Here is a 15,793-nt window from a genome sequence, read left to right as displayed (position 1 = left end):
GACATAACTATAAAAGTCTTTTTTAAAAATTCAAAATATAATGAGGAAATGAATACTACTCTGGTTGATTATTCAAATGTTAAATATTATAGCTACATCCAATTCACATGAAAATGTATTAAACATTAATTTATTATACAAATTAAAAACACAAGTAAAATATACACATATATATACTTGAAAATAAAGAAAAAGGAAATATCAAATACAGAAAAAAGCTTGGAAGCAGGCATAATTGTAACTTTTTTAAAAAAATTTTTCTTCTTTATTGATTTTAGAGAGAGAGGAAGTGAGAAGGAGAAAGAGAAACATTGATTGGCCACCGCCTGCATACCCCTGCCTGGGGATCAGGCCTACAACCTGGGCATGTGTCCCGACCAGGAATCGAACCAGCGACCTCTTGGTACATGGGTCGACACTCAACCACTGAGCTACATCAGCTGGACCAGAATTGTAACATTTTATCCTAAACTTTTTTCATAACTTTCCCAATTTCTTTTTTCTGGTGGGGAAAAAAACTCAGTTCTATAAACTTCCCATAGCCCAGCCAGTGTGACTCAGTGATTGAGCACTGACCCATGCACCAAGAAGTCACGGGTTCAATTCCTGGTCAGGGCACATGCCCAGGTTGTGGGCAAAATCCCCAGCATGCTGGAGGCAACCAATCGATGTTCTCTCTTATCAATGTTTCTCTCTCTCCCTCTCCGTTCCTCTCTCTCTAAAAATCAATAAAAAAAAAAAAACGGAAAGGAAAAAAAAACACAACTGCCCATAAAATACAGTCCCTATATATATCACATTATTCAAACCACAATTTGAGATCAGGATTCAAGAATATCCTCTGAAAATAAAGAAAAGAAAATTAAGGCAATAATAGCAAACTAAGAAGAGATTGAAAAAAGTTTTACATATAAAAACTATAAAACAAACACTAACATTAAGGAATACATACTTCTAAATATATGTGAAATACATGTATCAGTAATTGTTTCAATAGATGTAACTGAATAAAAAGATAAGATTTTTCTCATCTTTTTTAAGTTGGGAGAATAATAAATCAGATTATTTATCCCTTTGCTCCTCAAAAATTATTTTATAAGCTACTATTTTCATCAAATTATGGGTAAGAAAGATAAACAAATTTTTTTTCTGAAAAAGGAGTATGAAGAAGAAAATAAAAGAATTCCAACAAATTGACCTCAAAAGAGAAAACTACAGAAATGTAAAGGGGTCTTTAACTATCTGCTACACAAAAGATCCCTGGGTAGGAAGGATCTCAGAGATTTGGAATAACTTACCAATGGAATATCTCGAGCCTTTTCTATACGAACTATTTTTACAGTTTCTCCTCCATACTGGCCAACACTTTCATAAACTCTATCATCTGTAATGGGCTCTAGCTGCATTTCCTGTTCAGCAACCTTATCATGGGCCAGTAAAAGTGCCTGTTAAAAAAAAAAATCCATAGTATTTAAGGTAACAGCATGATACATTTCTCTAGAGAGATTTTTAACCTAATAATGTATATAGCATTCTGATCGTTAAGCCCTTTAAAAGAAGTACAATTAATGATATATTCAGATCTGTTTCCAAACTTTCCAATGAAGTACAGAAGCAACCCTGTATCTTTCATAGCTAATAATAACTAAAGATATGTTAGGTATAACAAGGCATACTCTGGGATGGGTTATAAAAGTTTAAAATGCTTACTAGACTGCAAAAAACAAAATCTATTTAAAGGCCCAACGCCATAGATCATTTAAATCTATGAAAAAATAATACCAAAAAAGGGGAGAATTATTTTAAAAAAATAAGTTGCTTCAAAAATGTTACTTTTAAATATGAAAACATATATATTGAAATATGAAAATATATATCCAGTGTAAGTTGTAAACAACCAAAAGAGTCTATAGGTAATGTTTGAGGTCTCTTCCAGCCCTAAGAGGCTCTGATTCAAAGGGGCTTTGAATGTTGGAAAAACAATATATATAATGCTCTATCCATTGTCTACCTGAATATGTGGAGCATTCAGCAAAGCTGTTAATTCTTGCCCTTCCTTCTGATGGACTGGCTTCAAAACAGTCTGTACCTAAGGAACAAAAAGAAAGATTAATGAAAGAATTCTTCCTAGGTTACAGAAAAATATCACCAGCACCTATACAGGTATTTTTTAAAAGATACAATTTAAAATCATAAGAACTATTTATAAGAAAGGCACTAAAAAGAATTGTTAGAAAAAAAGTATTTTTTCTCACAGTTTTCAATCTTATTATCATGGTTAACAACATTTATTTTTTTAATCCTCACCCGAGGATATTTTTTCATTTATCTTCAGATAGTGTGTGTGTGTCTGTGTGTGTGTGTGTGTTGGGGGGGGGGGTCAGGGAGGGGGGTGAGAACATAAATGTGAGAGAGACACATGGATTGGTTGCCTCCTGCAAACACCCTAACCAGGGCTGGGGATCCAATCTGCAACCCAGAATATGTGCCCTTGACCAGGAATCAAACCTGAGACCCTTTGGTCCATGGGCTGATACTCTAATCACTGAGCCACACTGGCCAGGGCTGAGCCTATTACATTTTATAGGGGTGGATTTCCGATTTTCAATTTTATCTATAGCTACTGGTCTACTTTTTTGGCTATCTTTCCTTATGTCATGTTTGACAATTTATATTTTCTTAGAAAACCACCCACTTGATAGTTTTTTCACATTTAGTAAGAAAGGTATAATTGTATTATGCTATAATTTTCTGTATTCATGCTCAACACATTTAGTGTACACCCCCCCCCATTTTTAGTTTTTAAATCAGTTCCTAAACATCTCTGAGATCTTCCCTTTTTATATATATATATAAAAAACCGCAATATACTGAGTGTTTCACCATTAGGTAAGATGTTACCTAATAGTTTGATACTATTTTTTATCCTCACCTGAGGCCATTTTTGCATTTATCTTCAGGTAGAGTCGGAGGTGGGGGAGGGGGAGAAAGAGAAACATCAATGTGAGAGAGACACACCAAGTGGTTGCCACCCACATGACCCCAACCAGGGCCAGGGACAAACTGCAACCGAGGTAAATGCCCTTAGCGAGAACCGAACCAGGGATTCTCTGCTCCGCAGGAGACCGCTCTAACCGCTAAACCAAACTGGCCAGGGCTGATTCTATTCTTAATCAATGTGCCTGATTTCCAAAGAACATCAACAAGGGAAAAGTACTGAATAGTCTTCAGATGCCTTTTCTGCATCAAGTTGTTCACATAGTTTTTTCCTTTCATCTACTCACATAAGTTAATTATTGTAAAATACTGATCAGCATGGATCCATAAAAGGATGTTTAAAATTATTAATATGACTTATCTGGCTTTCAGGATCTGAATTTCAGGATCTTTTAAATACATATCCTACCCCTTATTCCTTGTTTAAGAAATATACCAGGCTTTCTCAGGCACAACTGTCTTTGTACCCTTTGCCCATGGAATGGCTTTTCCTCTTTTTTTAGGGTTTCTTAGTAAATCTACCAATCATCCTTCAAGACTTAGCAAATTAAATTTTCTTCTATGTTCTTCCTTTTCCATCACTCCACACCCCTAACACAGAGAGAATTAGGCACATCTTACCCAGATTTTGGTACCTTTCTCATATGGCCATCATAGTACTTCTCATTAGGTTGTAATTATTTACTTGTTCTTCCACTGTGATAGCCTAACTCAGCTTTCAATGACTGGTTGATGGACTGCTGGGTTGTTTCTAGTTTCTAACTATTATCTGACTTCTATGAACATCTATGCATAAGTCTCTGTGTGGATATGTTTTTATTTCTCTCAGGTACATACCCAGAAGTGGGATTGCTGAGTTATAGTACATAGGTATATTAGCTTTAACTATCTGAACAAAAAATAGAAAAACATCCTCGGGTGAGGATAACAAAAAAATATTTAAGACATTCTTTCACTAAATTCTTTGAGTTGTTTTTTTAATTACTCAAATTAAATTTCCACATAAAAATAATACAACTTTATAAAGCATAAGGTAATTTCTTCTTTATTTTTGTTTTTTTTTATCCTCACTTGAAGACATTTTTCCCATTTTTTGTTCAGATAGAGTGGGAGGGAGAGAGAGAGAGAGAAACATCGATGTGAAAGGGACACACCGAGTGGTTGCCACCCTCACGACCAAACCAGGGCCGGGGACAGACTGCAACCGAGGTACATGCCCTTAGCAGGAATCGGACCTGGGTCTCTCTGGACTGCAGGCCAGTGCTCTAACCGCTGAGCCAAACTGGCCAGGGCTAATTTCTTCTTTTAAATGCTGCATATTAAAATAGCTGGAATTATGAATGCTAAAAAGCAAATTAGGCAATGGGTACATGAGCAGCCTAGTTAGTTTTATGCCGTTACAAAACCTTACTTGGCCTCAATATTCAGAAATATAAAACAAAAAGGTTTAATTAGGTGATTGCTAAGATTTTCCCAGCTGTAAAATAAAGCCAATGAGTCCATTTAACCTTCCATTTTGTTATCAGACTTAACCTCTTCTTTGATGAGCTCTGAGTGTGCACTTTTCCTAAGCGTTATGCACTGTAAGTCAGGGCTGCCACACAACTGTGCACGTACAGCTCCAGGGGAAGTCATTCACAATGCAGCACAACCACATATTGCAGCTGACGAGGTTCAACATCTTGCACTCATTTTAAGACCAGCTTCAGCCCTGGCCGGTTTGGCTCAGAGGTTAGAGCACTGGCCTGCAGTCCAGAGAGACCGGGGTTCGGTTCCCACTGAGGGCACATACCTCGGTTGCAGTTTGTCCCTGGCCCTGGTTGGGTCGTGCAGGTGGCAATCACTCGATGTGTCCCTTTCACATCGATGTTTCTGTCTGTCTGTCTCTCTCCTTCCCACTCTATCTGAACAAAAAATGGAAAAATGTCCTCAGGTGAGGATAAAAAAAAAAGACCAGCTTCAGTCCAAGGTAACTATCACCCACATCCCACATATCCCACCACCACCAAAGCAATGCAATCCTCAAGTGTTACTGGAGATACTGCAAGGATGTGAAAGCCAACTTTCAGACAATCTCCTTGATATGGTACTTTCAAAATTGTAAACCATACAAATATGTTAACGATCCTAAAACTAATATTCAAAATTGATTAAGTCCTTTTCAACCATTTCTTCCTCTCCCAAAGCCTTTACTCTTTTTTTTTTTTAATCCTCACCCGAGGATATTTTTCTATTTATCTTCAGATAGGGTGGGAGGAAAAGAGAAAAGGGGAGAAAGAAACAGCAATGTGAGAGAGACACATTGACTGGTTGCCTCCCACACGACCCCGAACTGGGCCAGGAACGAACCATAACCGAGGTACGTGCCCTTGGCCAGAATCGAACCGGAGACTCATTGGTCCGCGGGCTGATGCTCTAACTGCTGAGCCAAAGTGGCCAGAGTTTACTCTTGAAGCCACTTTAGTTCTTTGCCTCTCTCAATCCTAAAACCCTTTAAACTATGTTGCTGCTTTTACCTTTTCTTTCTGCCTTCTGTGGACTCTGTCACATTCTTTAATTGGAGCACTTCTGATCTCTCTTGCTTATCTCATATTCTTTTCCACCTATTGTTCTATTGAACAAAACAACCCACCAGTAGCTAGCTGGACACTTCCTTCTAAAGATAGGGAAGAGAAGTACAATTATTTATTATGTGTTCCTCCCAACCCTATACAATAGAAGTTATGCTATATTTGTGAGTAAATAAGATCAAAGTAATGTCAGTTATTCTAATCTTTGCAAGGGAAGTAATTTTTAGACAAACCATTTAAACTAGGATAATAAAAACTACAGGAATAAATTCTTAATAGAAGATTATGCATATTTTTAATAGAAAAGATGAGCACACAAAATCAGTTTTAACTAGTTCTCTTTTAAAATCTAATGGATGAAAAATTTCCTTTTTAGGAACAGGTCCTTAGGTCACTTTTCTAGGCAATACTAGACTTTGCTCGGCTACTCTTATTCCCAGAATCTTTTACCCATCATAGGCATCTACATGAAGAAAATACATTCTGTGCTAATCTGAAATGTGCCTCTTAACCTATTTTATAAGTCTGTAGCTCTGGAGCTCTTACCCTTTCCCTTATCCCATTTTCTATCTTGTGTCTGGATTCCATGAAATAGATTTACTTGATGGGCTTCCAGAATTATTAGTTTTTACAATAAAATAACTTAAAATCCTATAATGACAACAAAATGTCCACCTCCACCAAGATTAGAGATAGCTTATTTATCTTTTTTAAATCTTTAAATTAAAAGATGCTTGCAGCTTGGTCGGTGTGGCTCAGTGGTTGAGCGTCAACCCATGCACTAAGAGGTCACCAGTTCAATTCCTGGTCAGGGCATATGCCCAGGTTGTGGGCCCAATCCCCAGTTAGGGGCATGTGGGAGGAGGCCAATCAATGTTCTCTTTCATTGATGTTTCCATCTCTCTCTCCCTCTCCCTTCCTCTTTCTAATATATCAATAAAGAAAAATAAATAAAAAATGTTTGCAGAACATATTAAACACTGAATATCAACAAGCAGCAGAAACTAGAACTTTCACTGCACATTGAAATTTAATTATTTTTGACCTTCTACACAGCTTTTACAGAGAAAAAACTTCAAAATACAGTCATGTACCACTTGACAATGATACCTTCTGAGAAACATACCATTGGGCGATATCATTATGCAAACATCACAGAGTGTACTCACACAAATCTATATGGCATAGCCTACTACACATGGAGGCATATATATATGGGGTAGCCTATTGCTCCTAGACTACAAACCTGTACAGCATGTTACTGTTCTGAATACCATAGGCAATTATGTCACAGTGCTGTACTTCCATGGGGCTGGCAGTGTAGTAGGTTTACACCAGCATCACCACAAACATAGAGTAACGTGTTGTGAGGACGGCTGCAACATCACTGGATGATAGGAATTTTCCAGCTCCACTATAATCCTACGGGACCATTGTCATACATGTGGTTTGTTGTTGACTGAAAAGTTGTTAGGCAGTACATGACTGTATTTACTAGCAACAAATTTTAGAAGTTATATAATACCTGATTATCAAATACAATTTTTATCTCATCAGTCTTTACCTGTTTGTTTAAAATAAAACTATACTAAAAATATTTTCCCCTTTAGTAATTTAGAAAAATATTTCTCTTACCATGCAAATATATACTTCTCTATACAAAACTCTTCTTTCATGAAACAGAGCTCTGACTCTAAAATAAGTATATATTTTTTCAGGATAAAATGTACTTTTAGCAAGTTTTTCCTAACACATTAAATGATTATTATGTGATCAGGAGTAATTAATTCAAACAAGCCTTATATTCACCCCAGCATTTTCCAATAATACTGCCTTACTGTCACTAACAATTACCTTGTACATGTCAACGATATCTTTAGAATACATACCTCTTGTGCAAGATCTTGTGCATTGGAGATAAGAGGAAATGGAGGACTGGCCTTGTTCATGTGTATTGTGACAGCGTTGTGTATCTTAAATGCATTCTGGAAATCTTTATTTTGTACAAGTTGTAAAAGCAGTGAAATATCCTCCTGGCTCTGAGAATCTACCAAAGTATGTTGGATATGTTTAAGTGAAGAAAACAAGTCTTCCACTTCTAGTAGGAAAAGGAAAAGGTATCAAAAAATTAATTTTCTGTCTTAATTCAATAGTTAAGATAAAATTTCTTGAACTATAACAATTTACATTTTCAAAAAACAAAACTTGCATAGATATTTGAGTGTCGAATCACTAATTTTTTTTTTAATCCTCACCCAAGGATATTTTTACACTTATCTTCAAACAGAGTGGGGGAGAGAGAGAAAGAGAGAGAGAGAAATATCAATTGAGAGAGACACATAGATTGGTTGCCACCCGCATGACCCCAACTGGGACCGGGGACAAACTGCAACCAAGGTATGTGCCCTTGGCTGGAATTGAACTCGGGACTCTTTGGTTCCCGGGCCGGTGCTCTCTAACTGCTGAGCCAAACTGGCCAGGGCTCAAACCACTGATTTTTAAGTAATACTCTTTATAATTATATACCAGAATAAAATAACATTTCTTGCAAGTGTTTTAAATATAAAACTAATACATACTCACTATAAAAATAAATGAGAGGAATACAGAAATGAAAAAAGGAATTTAAAATCACCAACAGTCCCATTACCTAGAAAGAACTTTATTTTATACATCTTACAGCATTTTCTTTTTCATTTAACAGTATACTTTGTTTTCTCAAATCACTAGTCTTTAAAAAACATTATATATAATGGCTCCATATATTTTATTACATGGCTAAACCATAATTTATAGTAACCATTACACTAAAGTTGAGCATTCAGGTTGCTTCCAATTTTTGGCTACTATAAGTAATAATAAGTACTTCAGTACATAATGCTCATTGCTGCATAAAAATCTGAGAGTCTGTTTTCTTAAAATAATTCTTAGAAACAAAATTTTAAAATAAGATTCTGACACTTGAAATTTTAAAAGCCAAACAGCTTTCCAGGGAGATTTTACAAAGTTATTGCTCATTAGCAATATTTTCTCCAATATTCAACATCACCATTTTTGAAAATCTTTCATTTCTTTAATAGGGAAGTCAAAGTTTATTCATATTTACCAGGTACTTTTTTTGTGATCCATAAAACTTATATGACTACGAGTTTCCTAAAATTATACTGGAAGTCGTTGTGTGTGTGTATCCATGCCTTTTAGTGTGCATAACTTTTTCTGGAAGTTATTACCCAAATGGTTAAGAACCAGAGGTTGTCTCTTCCCTGCCCCTCAACAGGTAGATTACAGGTAGATTGTGTATGTTTGTGTGTACACTTTGTCACATTCATTTGAAATGGTTTTCTAATTTTTCCATTTGTCTGTTAATTATATTTGTGGTAGCTTTTACTGGAGAAGTTTTTAACTCTTCTCCTGTGTGATTTCTTTCACTGTTTCTATGCTTATAAATTCTTTTCCCTAGGTCATTAAATATTCACCTACATTTTTTTTTAGCTTCTTGTGGTTTCTATTTCATAATAAACTTTATCTGGAATTTATTTTGGTATAGTTTTGAGGGGAAATTTTAACTTCATTTCTTCTGGTTAACCAATTATTCTAACATCATTTGTTGAATAATCCTTCCTTTTCCACTGATTTAAGATGCTACCAACTTCTTACATACATCAGAGTTTGTTTTAGTCTACTGGTCTATCAGAACCACAGTGACTTATTACAGTAGCATTACAGTTGTTGTTCATATTGATATGACAAGAACTTGCTCATTATTTTTTCAAAATTGTCTTGACTATTCAATAATTTTTTTCAAGATATCTCCAACTGTCTCTTTCCTATTCTTTCAAAAAGAAAAATCCTATTGAGATTTTGACAAATTAAAACTGTAAATGAATCTGGGGAAAAGTCACAATGGATACTATCTGTCTTGTATCCACTCTTTTAAAGTCTTTTTGTCAGTTTCTTTATATAATACCTTCAAAAAGCTATTGAATCTTGTACACTTATCTTGCATACCACTACTTAAAATAGTTAAATTTTTTTATAGATTTGAAAAGTTCTTCAGTTGATTCTTGATGTTCCCTATCTCACCCCCCAATCGAACCAGATTTAGTCCTCCTTATAAAATATATATATGCTCTTTAGTAACTTAAAATGCAGCAAAAAAATAGAAAAACAAATTAGAAAGTCAAACTGTCATTAGAACGACCTAAGGAGTTGTGACTCAGAGCTAAATAAAACTTGATAAATAGCCAGAATTTAACCATGTTGATATCTACAAGAGTAGACAAAATATAGATAGGGGAAACTGGGAGATGTTGATCAAAGACTACAAACAGTCAGCTTCATGAGAGTAAGTAGTGATGTACTGTATTGCTTATTTAAAATTTACTGAGAGTTCTTAAGTGTTCTCACACACACACACAAAGAAACTATGTGAGGTAATAGGAGTGTTAATTAACTGTAAATATTTCACAATTTATACATCAAATCCTCACATTGTACATTTTAGATATATAGAATTTTGTCAATTATAAAGCTGGGGGTTAAGGGGAGAAAGACTAAGGAGTATTAGATTCCATGAAATTTAAAGATGTTACCAGAGAATTGCCTGAGTGTGTAAAGAATTTCCTACGAGTATAAATAATTCAATAACTTTATCTTTAGATTGAAACAGTAAAATATTTAATTATCTTAAAAGAAAAAATAATTACAAACCAACAAAATAGTTAAGGTAATTGGTTACAATCCTGTGGGTACCTGAGTAGATAATGGCATTCCTGTTTAAATTTTTAGTAATTCTTTAGAGGGGCTCAGCCTGGCCTGGTTGGTGTAGCTCACTGGTTGAGCATCGACCCGTGAATCAAGAGGTCACTGGTTCGACTCCCAATCAGGGCACATGCCCAGGTTGTGGGCCCAATCCCCAGTGGGGGTCACATGCTGGAGGCACCAATCAATGTTCTCTTTCATCAATGTTTCTCTCTCGTTTACTCTCTCTCTCTAAAATTAATAAAGAAAAAATAATGAATGAATGAATGAATGAATGAATGAATAAATCAATCAATCAATAAATAAATAAATAAATAAATAAATAAATAAATAAATAAATAAAACAAAGGGGCTCAGCCTGCTTGTCCAGGCAATGAGAAAACTCAAGAGCTTCAGATCTCAGCATTGTCTGAAATCAACAAACAACTTTAGTAAGTCCAGAAGGTAACCTCTCCCCAATGTGTCTCTTCAATCCTCAGATTTAAATTTTTAAAGGCAAAAGAACTTCTGCACCTCTCCTATGTACCAAAGCCACTCACTTGCACACTAAGATATAGACATTATAAAAAACTTATCTGTAGTTGTACACCTTTCAGCTATAACTACACGTGTTATTTCATTACACTATATATAGCCTTTCAGACTTTAAAAAAATGCTGACCTAACAATACAAGTCAGATTGTAAATGTTATTTTGCAATCTGATATTTTCCAATTTCTTTAGAATAAATTCCTAGGATAAAATTACTGCTTAGGTAATAAAAATATTTATAACTTTGCTCCATATCGCCAAACTGTCCTCCAGATTTGTACTTATAGTCCTATCAGCAATAAACTTGAGTGCCTGTTTCTATAAACAAAAACCAAATTAAAGATTATAAATCTTTTCAGTTTGATGATCTAGTTAGGAAAAATATATATTTATTTGCCTAGAAGTGAGGTTAAATATATTTTTACAAAGTTAACAGTCATATGAATTACTTCTTTCATCCTTTTACTGCTTTTACCCATTTTTCTACTAGTTTTTTCTTCTTTTTTCCCTTAATGACTGAAATTACACTGATTTTATAAAATGTCTAAAAAAATAAAAATAAAAAAGCAAAATGCCTACAGTCTTAAGCAGAACATACTGAATATAATTTTATTTTTTCTTGCTATATTAAACAATGAATTTTAATCAAGAATATTTGAGAATTAAGAAAATTTAGAGATGTTTGTCCAGAGTTCTACCTCAAATGCAATCAATATCTTATACACACACACACACGCACATTATATATATAATGATTAAATGTACCCTTCTGGTTAAGAACCACTGATATGAAGGCTTTATTACCATCAATTATTGTAATATTTAAAGACATGATATACTTAGGACTCACTAAAGTACTCCAAACTATTTTCTTCTATACTAAGTAACCTTGACTGCATTATTGAGTTTGTGTGTCTGCTTTTAATAGTTTATTCTATTTCTTCTTTGACAATTGTTTCCCTCTCCTTGCTTCTGTTATAAGCACAGCATATAATTTTCATACTTAAAAATATTTTAAGTATTAATAAGATACTGTAGTCATTAGCCAGCAAGAAAAGCTAGGGGAAGTAAGATTGGGTACTCTAAACTAGGAATGGCTTAATGAGAGATACAACTTGAGATCAACGACCTTATTTTAGGAGATCAGTTAATAGTCGAGACACTACTCAATCAGGAAATGGGATTATTTGGTGGTTAGTCCCAAAGAAATGATACCTTTAAAGTTCTAAGAAATTACTAGGCTTCTCATTTTGCTAAGAACTGAGGTCAGAAATATAAGTTCTAAAAAAAGATGAAATCTAATAAATTTCTTCATACTGAGAAATTCTAAACCCATAAAGAACTGTTTAAACCCATCTAGAACAGTTTAAAATCCAGAAAAAAAAATAAGGGTCAAACTGGAAATGTTTTCACTCAGGATGTCAGGGATCAAGATAAGATCTATAGGAATAGGAACGCTATAAAGCAGTAAACTACAGCCCAGCCTGTGTGGCTCACTGGTTGAGTGTCAACCCATGCACCAAGAGGTTGCTGGTTCGATTTCTGGTCAGGGCACACACCCAAGTTGTGGGCCAAATCCCAGTGGGGGGCGTGCAGGAGGCAGCCAACTGATATTCTCTCTCATCAACGTTTCTATCTCTCCCTTCCTCTCTCTCTAAAATCAATAAAGAAAAGGAAAAAAAAAGCAGTAGCCTACAACTGAACCCCAAAGAGGCTGATAACCTAGTACATAATAATGGTTTCTGGGAGAACATAAGGACCATGGCAATGCTAGAAATATCAACAAATTTAACTGAGCCCAATGTCCAAGTTTTTTAGGTTAGCATTAGGACCAATTTAAACTGGTTTATTATCCTTTAGAACTTCACTCACCTCTATTATCTTATTTACATTTCTGTTCTTTAATTAGTAAAAACTGCTTTCACTGAAATTATCTTTTCTTAGGAGTTGTCTCCAGACTTAGGTCAATCAATGTTGCCATACTACACTAAAGTTACTTGTACTGAAGCTCAGTTTAAAATTAAGTATTACCAACCATTACTGAAAAACTACAAATGTCTGTCCTGAATTACAGACATAGAATATCATATTATATGCATATACATTTTATGTAATTCTCATAAAAATCCTGAAAAACTTTTCCCAATGAAAATAAAAACAAAAAAACATCAAAACCTGAGACATAACATAATTCAGATAAAATTTCTACAGATGGAGAAAATAATGTCATACACAAAAATAGCACCGGGATAAAGAATTCATTTCTTCAACTTCTAAGGCAGTACTTTTTCTGCCATGCTGAGGGAATAATAAAAGACAAACGTTTCTTTTGCAGGGTCTAGGGCTTGTGATATGTTGTTTTTCTGTTTTAGAAAAGTAGTCCTAAGATGTAATATACAGCAGGTAGTGTACACTAACAAATATTTAGAGAAGCTTACACATTCTAGTTATGTTACCATGAATCTGTGGAGGAATTTCCTCTAGTTTACTGTGTTTGTGCATGTTTTCATATGTAATGCATGTCTTAATTCTTTTATACACTTTTTATAATATTTCTGGTTACTTTTATAATATTGTTGTATTTTACTTCTGCCATTTTAAGCAAATGTCTTATGTGTAAATATATTCTCAGAGTATTTTATTTCAACTCCAACATTTTAATGGTATGCTAGCTAGTATACTGGGAAAAGTTCAGCAAAAGAAATCAAAACTGCAATTTCTGTGAATGTAGAGGCTATGTATCTTTTTGAGAAATGTTGTAAAGCATCTATGACAGTGTTGCACTAGCGTGGGTAGCAAAGTAGTACAGCAAAATTTGATAACTATGTTTTACAGGGACAGTTTTCAGATAAATTCCGTATCTGCTTTCATGACTAATTTAGCTGGGAAGGTTTCCAGACAGCATTTTTAGGCTGGAAAGCTGCCCAAAGTTCACTCATCTCTCAAGTTCAAATATGTTTCCATTGAAATGTTTAATGAATAAGCAGAACAGATTAAGTTACCAGACACTCGGAAGAGTTTTTACAACTTCATGAAATATATGTAGCTTGACAAGAAGATATGGACTAAACCATATGCAGCTGAATCAAATGAATATTTAAGAGAAATATGAAATACCAAATAATACAAACCCCAAGATAAAATTAGTATAGATTTACAAGTTATTTAATTTTGAGGACATTAAAAATGATGCTCCCTCTGTCCAATAATAGTTTTAGTATCACACAAAAAGCAACAAGCACCTATAGTATTAGTCTTAAAATACTAATTATGAAAAATGAGTTCACTGTCTTGACTCAGTTCTTTGTTAGAAAATTCTGAATGGAATTCTGACAAAGCGTCTTTTCTTTGATGTTAAGTGTGATGTCATAATAAAAAAATAACTGTTGGCAATCTCGACTCAAAGATTCTCGTTTTGACATTCCATTCATATTTTAGTATCACATAAAAATTCTTAATTTTAAAGGTCAGAATATTTAGTCGTAGGTTTAAAAAAAACTTTCTATATGGTACATATTTAAAAGCACTTTACAAATACCTATTATTTTGGAAGTTATTTTTCTACATACCTTAAGAAATGTCTCATTCTGATGCAACAATTAGGTTATGTTACTTAAACAAAAACCCACCTAAGTTCTTCAATAATCTGCACATATCAGAGGGAATTTTAAAAATCCAATCAGATGCAAGTAAATCAATCCTGTCAAATATGTAATCTCTTCTGAAATAACAAAAATAAGGCAGACAACAAAGACAGGACAGGATACAGAGAAAACAAAGGCTCCCCATACAGAGAAACCAGAGAGGTTCCCTCCCATTCCCACACACAGATACAACAGACACAAGGAGCAAGAACCACATGGACAGATAAAAAGAGGTAAATGTAGATTCATAGGGCTAGTGAGAAAGAATGACCCAAGTGCAGTGTGGGAGTAGACAAAGGAGTCCTAGGGTAGAGAGGTACCTAGGGCAAGGCAGGACGGGAGGAGGGCAGAAACAGAGATACTGTGGAGGGGAAGGCAAAGGCTGGTATAGCAAATCTGGCTTTGGTAATAAATCTAGTCTGTAACAATTTCCCTTCAAAAAATTTCTTTATATCTAGCTTATATTCTTTGCCCAACAGTTTGATCTATTTCCTCTAGATATTCAGTAAAAACTGTTTTAGTTTCCACCATCTTCTCTAACATGTCATACTACACTTAAATCTTGATTATTTATGTTAAAAGAGAGGACATATTATCTAAAGAAAAGTCACTTATATTTGACTTTGGGGTACAATTAATCAGATAACCACAAACACACACATTAAGTCCATAAATCTACCCCCTGAATGCTCTCCTCTTCCTTTGGCCCTCTCCTGGCAGCCTAAAGTGTAAAAGATCAAAGACAAATTTAGGCAACAGAAAGTAATCACCAAGAGTTGCTCTATCTGAAAATCCTATCTTCAAATACCCAAGATTCTGGGCAGCCATATGGGAGAATTTTTGGGCTGTAAGGGTAAACAATAAAATTACCCAAGGAAGCTAAGGAATCTCCGTCTCAGTAGAGATGACCAGCTACCCTGGACTAACTTTGCTTATTTTTACTCACTGCTATCATTTACCCTACATGAAAACAGAGACTGTCTAGAGAGCTATTCTAGCATAAGATTCTACCATTTTGTTGTTTAAATAACACCAATTCTTTTAATCTATGCTCAGAAATTTCTAGATTTCAACTAATTTCATGGCCTTTTTCTGAAATATTTAAAAATATTGTTCTTTTTCTCTAAACTTTAGAATCAAAATGAATACTGAGATGAGGAACTTAATATTACTGAGTATGAGAAAATTGTATCAGTCACCAGCATATCTATCTGCAGAATCAAAATTAGAACTTTCATTCAAGAAATCTTTTTTCTTTTTAATAACACTTTTATAAAAAATAATTTTTTT

The 15,793-nt window shown here is 34.5% G+C and overlaps 1 protein-coding gene across 2 annotated transcripts in view; it reads right to left on the bottom strand.

The window, feature by feature from the left end:
- MPP5 (membrane palmitoylated protein 5) overlaps positions 1-15,793 on the bottom strand; it is an 84,049-nt gene that overhangs the window by 26,492 nt on the left and 41,764 nt on the right. For both annotated transcript variants that reach the window (XM_036241985.1, XM_036241992.1), the window contains exons 4-6: positions 7,457-7,665; positions 2,012-2,089; positions 1,299-1,445 (exon numbers count right to left, since the gene is read on the bottom strand). In XM_036241985.1, coding sequence (XP_036097878.1) covers positions 1,299-1,445; positions 2,012-2,089; positions 7,457-7,665 — 434 coding nt within the window. The remainder of the gene's footprint in view (positions 1-1,298; positions 1,446-2,011; positions 2,090-7,456; positions 7,666-15,793) is intronic.

The sequence above is a fragment of the Molossus molossus genome, unplaced genomic scaffold, assembly GCF_014108415.1.
Source record: "Molossus molossus isolate mMolMol1 unplaced genomic scaffold, mMolMol1.p scaffold_m16_p_1, whole genome shotgun sequence".
Classification (NCBI taxonomy): domain Eukaryota; kingdom Metazoa; phylum Chordata; class Mammalia; order Chiroptera; family Molossidae; genus Molossus; species Molossus molossus.
This window is presented reverse-complemented; position numbering and strand designations above follow the sequence as displayed.